Source organism: Lathamus discolor, chromosome 1 (assembly GCF_037157495.1).
Source record: "Lathamus discolor isolate bLatDis1 chromosome 1, bLatDis1.hap1, whole genome shotgun sequence".
Lineage (NCBI taxonomy): Eukaryota > Metazoa > Chordata > Aves > Psittaciformes > Psittacidae > Lathamus > Lathamus discolor.
Genome location: NC_088884.1, coordinates 17,627,275 through 17,640,584, shown reverse-complemented (window position 1 = coordinate 17,640,584; position 13,310 = coordinate 17,627,275). Strand labels below are relative to the sequence as shown.

The following is a 13,310-nucleotide window of genomic DNA, read 5'->3' as shown; positions in this document are numbered from 1 at the left end:
GTGCTATGTCTGTGTTGATCAGTGTGGCTGGTGTGTGCCTGCTGGGAATACATGCTCAGCATCAGTATTGGTTGGACGTTGGGTTGTAGAGCTGTGGCAGCTTGTAGATCCAACTGTGGCTGTTGGATCTGGCCTGATTTTTCACTGTAAATTTTTTTCTGGGCTTCTCTGTTGCCTTACAAGACTTCTTCAAATGCTAAAATAATGCTGCTTACTTCAGGAACAGTTTATGTTATGGGAGGGTCTGGATAGTAACCAAGGGGAGGCATTTTCTAGTTCAGTCATCAACTCTGATAACCATGCAGCCAAGCAGCAATATGATTGTTACTGTTTCAGTTATCCTTTCCTTATCTTCCTCTTAGACTACAGCTGGTTTTGTGTACTGCAGGCAAACTGGAATGCTGTGGCATGGAGGACTGCAGCTAGTATGTATGCATTACTAAGGAGGATTGATTATGAATTCTGTGGCTTGCGGGTGTTAAGAAGTGTTAGAATGCTTCAACACCTGGCTTTCATTGAATGTTCTTTCTTTACTGATTGCTTCTATGACTTCAGTGAAACAGCTGAAGAATAAATCCAACAGCAGTGACTTGTTACTCCCTCAGCTTTGATGACTTTATGTTGCTACAGTGAGCACAGCTTTAACAGACTACCAAGACAGGGAGGGTAAATGCACATTTTGTATGAAAATGTATGCATGTAGCTCAACTGTCACAAGTTTCTTAGGAGATGGTTTGTTTTGTTTTGTTTTTTAAAGCTGTCTCTTGTAAAGAAGTGTTTTTGATTATCCATAATCACTTTCCGATTAATATAGAACCAGCTGATAGAAACTGTTGTAGAGGAAGTAATATTTGAGGAAGGACTGAAGGAAAGATGATTCCTCTTACTGCAAAATGTACAGAAATTATTATCTGAAAGTTGTCAGGTGAGTATCTCAGGCTGGTACTTGGGACTTGGTGAATTTGGGAGAGCTTTCTGGCAAGTTTTCTTCTAGCCATAAAAGAAGATGTGGCTATTATAAAGGGTAACAAATCTGTTGATTGTGACTGGATCTTGCAAAATCTTCTACTTCTTTCTATCAAGATGGTATTTTGTTAGTACGGAACGCAAGACTGGTATCTGTTAATTAACTGCCGTTCAATGCAGAGAATAAAAGGAGCTGTGAAGCAGGAAAACCCTAGTCAGTATGATCTTAATTACCTGACAAGCAGTTTGCTTCCATAGCTTGGCTTGGAAAGAATCAAAATTTTTAATTTTCATTGAAGAAAGTTACTGCACATAAGTGGAGAAAACAGAGATTCTGTGCACTTCTCTGGAAAAAAAAAAAAAAAAGAAAATCATATAAGTAATAAATTTAGCTGTAAAAATTATTTCATTGTAGTCTGTCTGAATTGAGAACTTCCTGAATTGAGAACCGAGTTTCCTCAGTGTCAGTTCTAAAAGTTATTTGCTGACGTCCTAGATAAAGGTGTATTAGAAACACAAAAATGGTCTAAGAAACTTCTCTCTCTAGGACTAAACACAGTGTGCAACCTTTGTAGTGATAAGTATTGAGAATAAAATTTATAACAAGTATGTTTATTGTGGTGCAGTTTTACAATTTTAGTATCTTAAATTTTGACAGGTGTGAACATAGAATCTAGCTTTCAGTTTGGATGGACTCCCCTGATGTATGCTGCCAGTGTGGCTGACTCTGCGGTAGTGCGTCTTCTTCTGGACAGAGGTGCTAATGCATGTTTTGAAATAGGTAAGATGTGAATGAACAGTACTGGTTAGTAATGCTCAGTACCAGATACTGTCCTATCCTTATTCTCTTTTTACATATATAGGGAAAAAATCAAAATTCACAGGCGAATGGGGGCCTAGTCTAGGTTTCACAGTTTTGAAGTAAAAGTAGTAATTTTAAAGTAAAAATTGTGGTTTTGGAACTGATGTGGAATTAGTTGATGGATTTTCTTGTTCCTTCTCTCTCATTCTGTCTTCTTCACCCTCTACCTCCCAGTCTCCAGGTACTTTTTTAAAAATAAAGTATTTGGAAATATTTGTTCAAGAATTTTAGGCCAAAGTTGGACAGCTAAAACTTCCTTTGTTTGATCCTGTTACGAAGTATGTACACACAGAAACCGGATAGAATTCCAAAGAACAGGAATAACTTTCCAGTTTCTGGGAAACTAATGTGGACTTTTCTAAAACTGGAGCACATTTTTCTATAAAGTGAAAACTATTCTTCAGTGTCTTGCTAAATCACTATATTCTGCAAGGGTTCAGTGGAGCTTCAAAGTATTCTCAGTTACTCTATCAATTTTAATGGCATAATAATAACTTTTTCTTACTTAAATTATTGTTATTTTCCTTCTTTTTCATTGTGTTGGAAGATTTATCGAAGTTAAAGAAAAACCACAGCAGTATAGGAGAAACATATGACACACAATACCACCAAGTACATAAAAGCAGTAATCATATTATCCAATAACTTGTCAATATTTGTAATAGTAGAAGACTGAAATGCAGATGATACAAATCTACCTCAGAAAATTTTCTTGGGCTCAGAATATGAGGTTAGTGCAGATTACCTGCACCAAAAGCAATCATGCCTTCAAATTACTGTCCTTGTAGCCAACTTAGAACTTCCATGTGGCTGCCTATACCTACGGCTGCCTACAACTCACACCTGGTCCTTCTTGATCGCTGTAGAGAGCTATAAATGGTGCAGAAACTACTGTGGGCAGCAGTTGTGGCTGACCAGTTAACCAACATGCGTGTCATGTTTCTTCAGTGTGTGACCAAATGTGTTTGCCCTCAGTGACACGTGGCTGCTAGGATCAGGTTTCTTAGCTTGTTTCCCTAGTAGTTTGTGTAGTGAAACGGTAAGTAGCTGAGGCATATGTAGCAAAGCACTGTCCAGCCAGGAAGTCTTGCAAAGCACTGGTTTATGTCAGGTCGTACATGTTCAATAAAGTTATGCCATCCTAAAATGCTGCTAAATGTTGCCAGTTGTCCTGCTTTTTTTACATCAGTAGACAATCACATAACTGATCCTATGCTAATTATCCTGTAATGCTTATAATCCTAATAATAGCTATACTGTTAATCACCTTTTGTCATGTTTCAGTCCTCTTTCTAAGTGGTTAATTAATTTTACCCTTTTTGTAGTCATGAAAAGCAAGGAACTAAAGTAACATTCACTGTGTGATGGGATCAGAATGCAGAAGCCTTGGAGTAAATTCACTGGCTCATCTGGGTTTTTCAGCTAGGCTGAACATAAACTGATCTTTTTTGCACTCTTACCAGTTTTTCTCAGCAAAAGAGAAACCTGAGAATTCTAAAGTGTTTCTTCCTCTTCTTCTCTTGCTCACATGTATGAGCTATGAGTATGCTAACAGAAATTAATTTCCCTCTGTTTATCATTATCTGAAATACTGAATACAAATGTAACTGGTTTTTAATGGTGCTTAGTACTTTTAATGGTGCTTATTACTGCCTTTGCTCGGTGTCCTGCCATCTTTCCATTCATGTTATTGATAACCAAGTTAACCATTTGAATAAAAATCTGTCAGTGTATTGATTAATTTACTAAAATGTTGGTTGTTTATTGTTCAGGAATTCAGGTGACTCTCTTAAACTGAAATTTTCATTCAACGTTGTATTATGTGTGTTAGAACTTCTACAGAAGGAGTTGAAAATTAGAAGATGGTGTATTAAGAAACAGATAAATTTGAATGCAAAACTGAGGTCTTTGGTGGTGTCAGGGACAAGAAGTGGTAAGAAAGAAAGTAAAGCAGAGAGGAGTAAAGTACAGAACAAACTTTCCATGTTTAAATAACATCTGATTTCAGTTGAAGAATAAAGGTGTTAATACATACACAGTCTTAAAATACCTACAAGAGAATTAGAAAATACATTGTAACACTTCATGATATGGTCTGAAGTAGGTACAGCTAAAATTATACTCGTTAAAACATATTGTTAAAGGCATGTTTGAACTTGTGAACAAGTTTGTGCAACAAGCAAAATGGGCAGTTGTTCAAATGGCAGTCTTCTAGCTGACTCTAGGGCTAGCTGACTCGCTAAGGTCCTTGAGGTGTGATGCTTCCCACATCCCTAGGAGAACCATAGGAAAGGAGATTCCCCTGTTCTGTGAGCAGACAGCAGTGGTGTAGAATTCTGATCTGTGAGCCAAGGTGGCATGTAACACCCATCTGCCTTCAGAGCTGGAGCAGCTACACTGGTTCCTCCTGATGAATCTCTATGGACTATGTAGATGTTCTTTAAATACACATCTAAACCCCAGCTTTTAATCTTTCTCTGGCCACTACTGTACCTCAGTATTCTAGTAAATTTACTTCCTTCTCCTTCAGCCATATAATAAAGCCTTGTTACTTGAACTGTCCTTTGTTCTCCATAGAACCGATGTTGCTGTGTTTTTATAATACATTTCATGTACTTTTTTTATCTATTGCAGTTAACTTTATTTAATTTGTTTCTTCCCTTGACTGTATTTTGGGGAGAGGTGGAGAGGAACAGGGAGTGAATCTGCTGGTATAAAACAAGATTTGAGGAACAAGCACCTGTAGTTAAGCTCCTACTGGTTTTGGGGGAGGGTACTAAAGAGGTATCCTAGACTTCAGTAGGATTAGATGCTTTACTACTGCCATTCACTCTCATCTGAGTATCTTCTCAGATGCCTTTACCTTACCTGTTAATTCTAGTGACTTTAGCTGGAAGGAAAACAAATTTCTTACCCTTTTCTAGATATTTTAGAGTATCAGAACCTCATTAACAAGTCTAGCAAATGTAAAGGCTTTTAAAGGAGCTTCTGTATTAGCATAGTATTTACATTTACACAGGTAATTCTCTAACTGCAAATTTCAAAACAGATAAGTACACTGTGCTGATGGCAGCATGTACCGCACATACTTCAGAGGAAAACATCTTGAAGACTGTAGAACTGCTGCTGTCAAGGAATGCTGACCCTAACCTTACTTGCAGGTACCAAAAAAACCCCCATGTCTCTCAATGCGTCATAAAATTTAATGTTAATATGCAGAGACATCTTTGTAACATAGCTGTTGTTGGTTAAGATGATGTGTACTTCATTAGCTTTTTCTAACTTCGCTGCTGTCTCTATATAAGGAAAGATTAATATCCAGATATTCATTTCTCCTTGTATAGCCATTTGTCTGAGTAAATAAGACTATGATCAGTATTCATTATGTTTGTCAAAATTAAGTATGTTCCTCAGCTGAACAAGATCTAAATTTAAGATAAAAAATACTCTTAATAGTTCAATTGACTGCAGTATAAGGGCAAGAAGTATGTCCTCTGCCTTTCACAAATCATACTGTCTCTTTTGTATGAGGATGTAAGTTAAATCAGTTAATTCTTTATATAGATTCATGTTCTCCTTTTGAGCTTTATGTGCGTATCTATCTATATTCCTTTCACAGAATGTATTTCTCCTGTAGAAAAAGAAAACTTCTCGGTAAATAAAATGCATTTATTCCAGTACAGTCTGGATTAAAAGGAGATTTAATCTCTTAAAAGCAAGTAACAGCTTGTTTCTGGAATTACCACTTCATGTCTCAGGAGTCTGAATCAGTGCATTGTGAGATGTCTGTAGTTGCATAGTCTTATGCAATGTTTCATTTTGCATCACGAAGAAATTCGGGGCTGAGCCAAGATAAACTCTCCTCCCTCTGCTGGAGGAAAAGATATTGCTTGAGTCAAATTTAAACAGCTTGGTTTTCAACTAACTGAAACTTATGTTTTATACCAGAGCCCTTTCACCACATTACCTGAGATATGTAGACTGTGTAGCCTCCTAAAAGGACAGAATTGGAGTCTTGATGGCTCTCATTAATAGAATTCAATCAGTCTGGGCCCTGAACCTCACGATATTGTTGCCATTAGATAGCTGAATGCTAGATGAACATCTGCTTTAAAAAAGGGGGAAATCTTAACATTATTAAACTTTGTCCTGAGTGTTTGAAAGTGTAAGCTGAAGTGCAAAGCTGCAGGTTTACATTTGGAAAGGCCTTTGGTTAAACTTTGGGAGGAAAAAAAAAGTTTTGATTCTGACACAAGAGATGGGAATTTTAAGGGCAAAACTTTATGCATAAACGTAGAATATGCATAGTTGGTCTTCATGTACAAATATTTATTTGATACCTCTTTGTTTCCTAAGACTTTGTGCTAACAGGAGTTATGCTTGCATGTGTCAGATACAGCGTCCAATTGTGGGTTTTTTCACTTTTGCAATAGTAGTCTTTCTCAAATGAAAAGATAAATAGTGACAATACAAAATGTCATATTTGTACCAAACAAAAGTAGAAGTTAGATGACAGGATCTGGATTTATCAGAAATCTTTGTGCTACCTTTATTCCTTTCTAGTATTTAACTTCTGTGCATACCATTCTATCAGTACATCTCCTCAGACAGCAGCTGCTGCTTCTCGTGGACTTCTTCCACTGTGTTCTGAAACAAAGGGATGAAACGCATCGAACCAGCTTCTGTGAAGATAAGGTGTCAGAGCAGACCCTCTGTGTGGCTCTGTAGTTTCATTCACCCGTTTCATTAGAGCAAGCTATATGTTCTGTAGCAGAGCGTCAGAGCTGTCAGTGAGTTTAGATTGTGAGAGTACTTCCTCTGTGATCAATTTACCACAGGAGTTAGGAACTACGGCTCACATAATTTGCCTGTCTTTGAACCGAAGAACTGAAGTGATTTGTGGAAGCTTCTCTTTTGTCCACCAACAACTGACGTGTGTGAATGCAGAACTTGCATGTCAGATAGAGTTTAATGTTTGCCTTTTCGCTGTTGTGCTGTCAGGGCACCCAGTAGGCTTTTCTATTTCATGTCCTCTGGTGATACACAGAAACTTGCAGACTTTTTTGTCTAATTCATAAAGTGTTCATGGGGTGGGGAAGGCTTAGTGAGAAATAAAATGATTTTTCAAATGCAGTCTGAGAAAGAAGATGAGTTTAGGAGTGGGTAGGTAGACGGCCTCTTTGTGATAGGATGGAGTACTGAGGAGAAGGTGTTCAGTAGAGTAACTTCCAGTACTCTTGCCAAATCGAAATTGGGAACAGAATACGGATGGCTGTAAAAACAGTTTTGTTGATGATGAACATAGTGTAGCAAAGCATAAGTTCTAACTGAAGAGTTTTGAAAGATGAACAAGAAATAATGTAATGGCTAGGTGAAACAAGAAGGCATTGTAAGAACTCCCGTGTATAGCCTTTGTAGAGCTACTACAGTCTGAATGCTTCATTTAAGTGAATTCTACCTTGAAAAATTTCTTCTGCTTATCTTGTATCTTTCACCTCCCTCTTGCTCCAAAATGTAAATTATATACTTTGTCCTTTTGTAAGGCCTGGAAAGATGTAAGCAGTCTTAAAAAAAATAATAAAATCTCTTTAACCTGCAGTGCTTCCTTAAAGGCATGCTGGATTTTATTAACATTAAGCTGTAATTTTGTTTAAGGCAGAAGGAGGAGGCATGACCAACTGATAACTAAATTACTGCTTCTAGGATTACATGTCATAGGCTGTTTAGTAAATATGAATTTCAGTGACTACATCCTCCAAGTTCTTGTTTACATAAGTAGACTAAAATCAGCCTAATGGGTTTGGGGGTAAGGAGAGTGTTTTGATTTGATGTTTCATGCAAATGGTTCTTTGTTAGAAGAAGGTACAAACAGGTGAATGGCTGAAGTCCTCTTTATTTTGACATAATAATCTGCTGTTCTGTATGGGATTAGGTAGGTGTTTGATTGTGTGGCTTTTTTTTTTTTCCTCTTTAAATTTCTGGCACAGTTGGGTCCTAGTCAGTGACCAAGCCTCTCTTCAGAGTTTCTGCTCTGAAATAGTTATGAATTTTATGTGTGTTTAAAGAAAAGTCTTCATAAAATGTTGGTGTTTTTTTGTCTCAGTGTATAGTAAGACTAGACTTCTGTCTGTCTTTTGTCATTGTATGTATTAAAAATTGAGCTTGAAGCGTACTGTCATGTATGCGTATACCTGAAAATATGATCACTGCTCAGGTCTGCTTTTAAGTTGCCTATGTGTGCTCACGTATGCTTGCAATCAAAGCAGTTTTGAGGAGTATCAAAAATGGTTTCATGATGAAAATTTTGGTCTAATTTGCCCTGTTGAGAAGATGATAATGGAAGGGGGAAGTTGTCATTGCATTATTGCCCAGTTCACAAAGTAGGTCTCTCTTCATGTTTCATAGTCAGAATAAAGCAGTTGTGTAACACCTCAATTTCATCAAGAAATTCATTGCTGCTGTTAAGATAAGTCTGCACTGCCACATAATGATCTCAAAGACATTGACGTGATCATTGTGTGATAGTTAACCACGCCAGAAGCAGCAAGTACATTTCAGTAAAGGTAAACAGCGTGGGAAAAGTTAAAGCGTGACAGTGCATTTTACAGTTGGGGCAAGAAAATGAGGGAATTTAATACTGATTGAGTTGAGATCTTTGATCCACCTCAGAGCAAAAAACACCTTGTTAGGTTTTGCTCTGTTTACTTCATACCTTTCAGAGATTATTTTATTCTAGCACTATGAACTTAGGATAGAGGGGCTAAATGTAAAAAAAAAATCAAAATTCAAAATTACGTTTACAAAGTAGTGTGTTCATTTGGGCTGTGTCCATACATCTCTTATCCCCTCTTACCCGATGAGGGAGAAGTCAGAAACATGGTAAATGTGCAAGTTTCGTGAGCTGGAAGAGTGGCTTTTGGACATTAAATGGTGGGTCTTGTTCATGAGATCTTTTGGTATGGGGAAAGAGTGTAGACACCAGAATAGATGATTGTACTTTTCCCAGCTGGTATTGACTATATGGTGGTACTGACGCTGTTGATCACGGTTTCTGGGCAGAGGTATAACATACTCAGGGACAGTAGCAACATTAGAAGCTATTTTTAACAGAGGCATTCTGACAGTTTACTGTGCTGTCATGGAATGTCACCTGAGCAGCCTTTGTGTAAAATAGAAACAAAACCTACCCTGAAATCCATTAGCATTGTATCAGCAACATTCTATCCTAAGTATATTAAACTTCCTGTCATTGCCACTGGCTTACCCTGATCATGTGTTATTTGCATAGAATTGGTTTGGGTTTTGTATGTGATAGTTACATAAATTTTGTGCGTTAATTGCCCTTTCATTAGAAAGGTGGAGTGGGTTTCATGTGTATGTGCTGAATTTCTTGACTGCAGACTTTACCCCCAGTTGAAAGTTGAAATTGAAATAAAGTTGAAAGCAGTGTGGGAGGTTTCTGATGACATGGATAACTCACTCGTTTTTAACTAAACCAGCTTGCTTGTAAAAATGTGGTGCAGTAAGGATGTAGGAGGACAGGACAGGATGATTGTGAATGTCATAGCGTAGAGTTCTTCCATCCCCATTCTTCCACTGTTAATCATTCTTACATTGTTAATCTTCATGCTAGTTCCTTTCATAATCACATCGTTTGTATTTTTCTAGTCATATGAAGATGACTTTGTAGCTTTCTACCTTCGCACCTCTGTGTGCTATGGAACTTAGATGCAGGTTTTTTTAATCTTAAAACAATCATGTAAACAGAGTTCAGAAACAGAAAAATACAAGAACTGGCAAACTGAAATGAAGCTTAAAATTAGGGGACCTGAAACTAAGCTGTCACCTTTTCCAATCAAGTCTTCTTAGAGAACAGTATGTTTCATTCTCCTAACAAGTTCTGCTTGTTAAATGAGAGGTAGAAGACTCTTCTGTGTTGCTTCAGCAGACAGTGCCTAGAAAAAGTATATTGCTGCTCATAGTATACTAAAGTATGTTCTTCCAGTAGTACTTGTACTACTTGTTTCTTGTCGCTTAAAACCCCAGTAAGCCAGCAAATGGGCAAATAGCTTACCTTCTGTTGCTGTGGGCATGCTTTTACTGCTTCATTTCTCAAATCCAGGCTTAATGTACAGAGCTGGAGTGGTGAAACTGACTCCCAAAGTTTCTGAAGATGCTTCCTGTTTATCTGAAACAGGATTCAGTTTGCAGTTCAGTAGACTAAACATTAGTGTCATGTAGCATCATTTCCTTGCTTTAGGATCTCAACTAGAAAAAAGATTGAGACTAAACTCACAAGGTGAAATTGTTTTCTACCTGCTGTATTTTTTTGTAATGTGAGTAATACATTGGTCTAGTTAATAAACATATATCCAGTTAGGAGTCTTCACATAAAGATTGTACTTCTCAAGATCACTAGCTGAAATACTGAATTTTCTGTAGATACCTCCCTGATGGAAGGAAACTGTCTAGGTGGAAGACAGTTTCTCTTTCTCTCCTTCCTCTTGAATTTTCTGGGAAGATGAACGTTGTCTTGCTTGAGAGCGACATCCCAAACATACGGATGTGTGTTTTTCAGGTGTGGGTAATTCTGCAGCACAGAGTCAGCTTAGTGGTAATAAGACAGGTACTCGGGACATTTTTCAGTGAGATTGCTAGCTATCACTGTATCACCTGATTTTGTTATGGCTTGTGGTTATCCAGGGTAGAGGGCTCTAAGTGGTGGCTTTTAGGGCTGTTCTGCTCATCTTGCTCTCTTGTGATTATATTTTGTCCCATTTTTTCACAGGGGAAGTGGGCCTGTAAGAAGCTCTGGTTGTATCTTTGTGTAGGTGTCACATACAAAATTTTGGATGGCCCTCAAAACTGAAAAAACTTTTCATTTTGTCTTTTTCTACAGCCTTAACATAAAAGCTGCGAGACCTAAAGATGAAAGCAAACAAGAAAACCCCTTTTCATTTGCATGAGACCAGTGAAGCATTTCTTATTTTTTATCTAGGTGCTGCAATAGCTTGAAGCAAACATAGTTGAAACAGACATGCTTGATCAATGAATTGTGTATGTCTTTCAAGATTTTTGTTTATTTACAGACTGTGACTTGTGTATCATGTTCAATACGGGCAAATGTCATGTTGCAGATCGTGCCACACAAAGGGCTTTGCAAGTGTTTGGACAAGAAGGTCATCTGCAAACCGGATTGCTGAAACACAAATGCCTGTACAGTTTCCCCAGATGATGAAAGGATCCTTCAGATCTTTTATCCTGATGATTATCACTACAATTTTATGTACATTTTTAGATTCCTGAAAGATTTACCAATGCATTTAATTTCTCTTCAACTTTAGCAAAAACCAGTGGATTTGGCATCTTAAATCTTGCTGTTGTACTTGTGGGGGTTCTTTGCAGGGTTAGGAAAAAAAGATTTTTGTTTTCCCTAATGCCCCAGTCTCCCTCTTGTGGACGTACATGTAAATGAATCTTGCTTTCTGAGGTGGTGGCCAAGACACTAAATGGTACACCCATATATGTGTTGGTGTGTAAATGCAATGGCAAAAATGACCCCTTGCTCACCAACAGGGAGGTGCTGGTTGGAAATGTGATGCTCCAGGGCAGCCTTGGTTGTAGTGAACATGAGATGGTTGAGTTCAAGATCCTCAGGACAGTGAGAAGAGCGTGCAGCAAGCTCACTGCCCTGGACTTCAAAAGAGCAGACTTTGGCCTCTTTAGGAACCTGCTTAGTAAGGTTCCATGGGATATAGCCCTAGAGGGCAGGGGGACCCAAGACTCTTGGTTGATATTCAAGGATCACCTGCTACAAGCTCAGGAGTGTTGCGTCCCAACTAGAAGGAAGTGCAGCAGGAGGGCCAGGAGATCTCCTTGGATGGATAAGGAGCTGCTGAGGCAACTTCGGAGGAAAAAAGAGGCTTATAAAAGGTGGAAGCAAGGACAGGCGGCCTGGGAAGAATCCAGGGATGTTGCCCAGGAAGCTAGGGACCAGGTTAGGAAATCTAAGGCCCAGTTAGAATTAAACTTGGCTAGGGATGTGAAAGATAACAGGAAGGGATTCTGTAGTTACATTGCAAATAAAAGACAGACTAGGGACAATGTGGGCCCTCTCCGGAAGCTCTCAGGAGAACTGGCTACCCTGGATTTGGAGAAGGCTGAGGTTCTGAATTACTTCTTTGCCTCAGTCTTCACTGGCAAATGCTCTGAACACACCACCCAAGTCTTAGAAGGCAGACACAGGGACTGTGAGAATGAGGACCTTGGGCTCACTGTAGGAGAGGATCTGGTTCACAACCATCTTAAGAGCCTGAATGTACACAAGTCCATGGGACCTGATGAAATCCATCAGTGGGTCCTGAAGGAGCTGGCAAATGAAGTTGCTAAGCCACTGGCCATCGTATTTGAAAAATCATGGCAGTCAGTGAAGTTCCTGACGACTGGAAAAAGGGAAATATAACCCCCATTTTCAAGAAGGGGAAAATGAATGATCCAGGGAACTACACACCAGTCAGCCTCACCTCCATGCCTGGCAAAATCTTGGCGCAGATTCTCCTGGAAGGCATGCTAAGGCACATGAAAAACAACAAGGTGCTTGGTGACAGCCAGCATGGCTTCACTAAGGGGAAATCCTGCCTGACCAGTTTGGTGGCTTTCTCTGATGGGGCTACAGAACTGATGGACAGGGGTAGAGCAGTTGACGTAATATACCTGGACTTGTGCAAAGCGTTTGACACTGTCCTGCATGACATCCCTCTCTCTAAATTGGAGAGACATCAATTTGATAGGTGGACTACTCAGTGGATAAAGAACTAGCTGGATGGCCGCATGCAAAGAGTTGTGGTCAATGGCTCAGTGTCCAGCTGGAGACCAGTAGCGAGTGGTGTCCCTCAGGGATCGTTATCGGGACTGGTCTTCTTCAACATCTTTGTTGGTGACAGGGACAGTGGGATTGAGTGCGCCCTCAGCAAGTTTGCAGATGACACCAAGCTGTGTGGTTCAGTTGATACGCTGGAGGGAAGGGATGTCATCCAGAGGGACCTTGACACGCTTGTAAAGTGGGCTGATGCCAACCTTATGAAGTTTAACCACGACAAGTGCAAGGTCCTACACCTGGGTTGGAGCAATCCCAGGCACAGCTACAGGTTGGGCAGAGAAGAGATTCAGAGCAGCCCTGTGGAGAAGGACTTGGGGGTGTTGGTTGATGAGAAAATGAGCTGGCAGTGTGCGCTCGCAGCCCAGAAAGCCAACCGTATCCTGGGCTGCATCAAAAGGAGCGTGACCAACAGGTCAAAGGAGGTGATCCTGCCCCTCTACTCTGCTCTTGTGAGACCTCACCTGGAGTATTGTGTGCAGTTCTGGTGTCCTCAACATAAAAAGGACATGGAACTGTTGGAACAAGTGCAGAGGAGGGCCACGAGGATGATCAGGGGACTGGAGCACCTCCCGTATGAAGACAGGCTGAGGAAGTTGGGGCTGT

General features: G+C 39.5%; 1 protein-coding gene across 5 annotated transcripts in view; it reads left to right on the top strand.

Moving 5' to 3' along the window:
- The window catches only part of ASZ1 (ankyrin repeat, SAM and basic leucine zipper domain containing 1), a 57,364-nt gene that overhangs the window by 18,075 nt on the left and 25,979 nt on the right, over positions 1 to 13,310 (top strand). For all 5 annotated transcript variants that reach the window (XM_065659315.1, XM_065659234.1, XM_065659396.1 and 2 more), the window contains 2 exons: positions 1,625 to 1,747; positions 4,878 to 4,989. In XM_065659315.1, the coding sequence (XP_065515387.1) occupies positions 1,625 to 1,747; positions 4,878 to 4,989 (235 nt within the window). The remainder of the gene's footprint in view (positions 1 to 1,624; positions 1,748 to 4,877; positions 4,990 to 13,310) is intronic.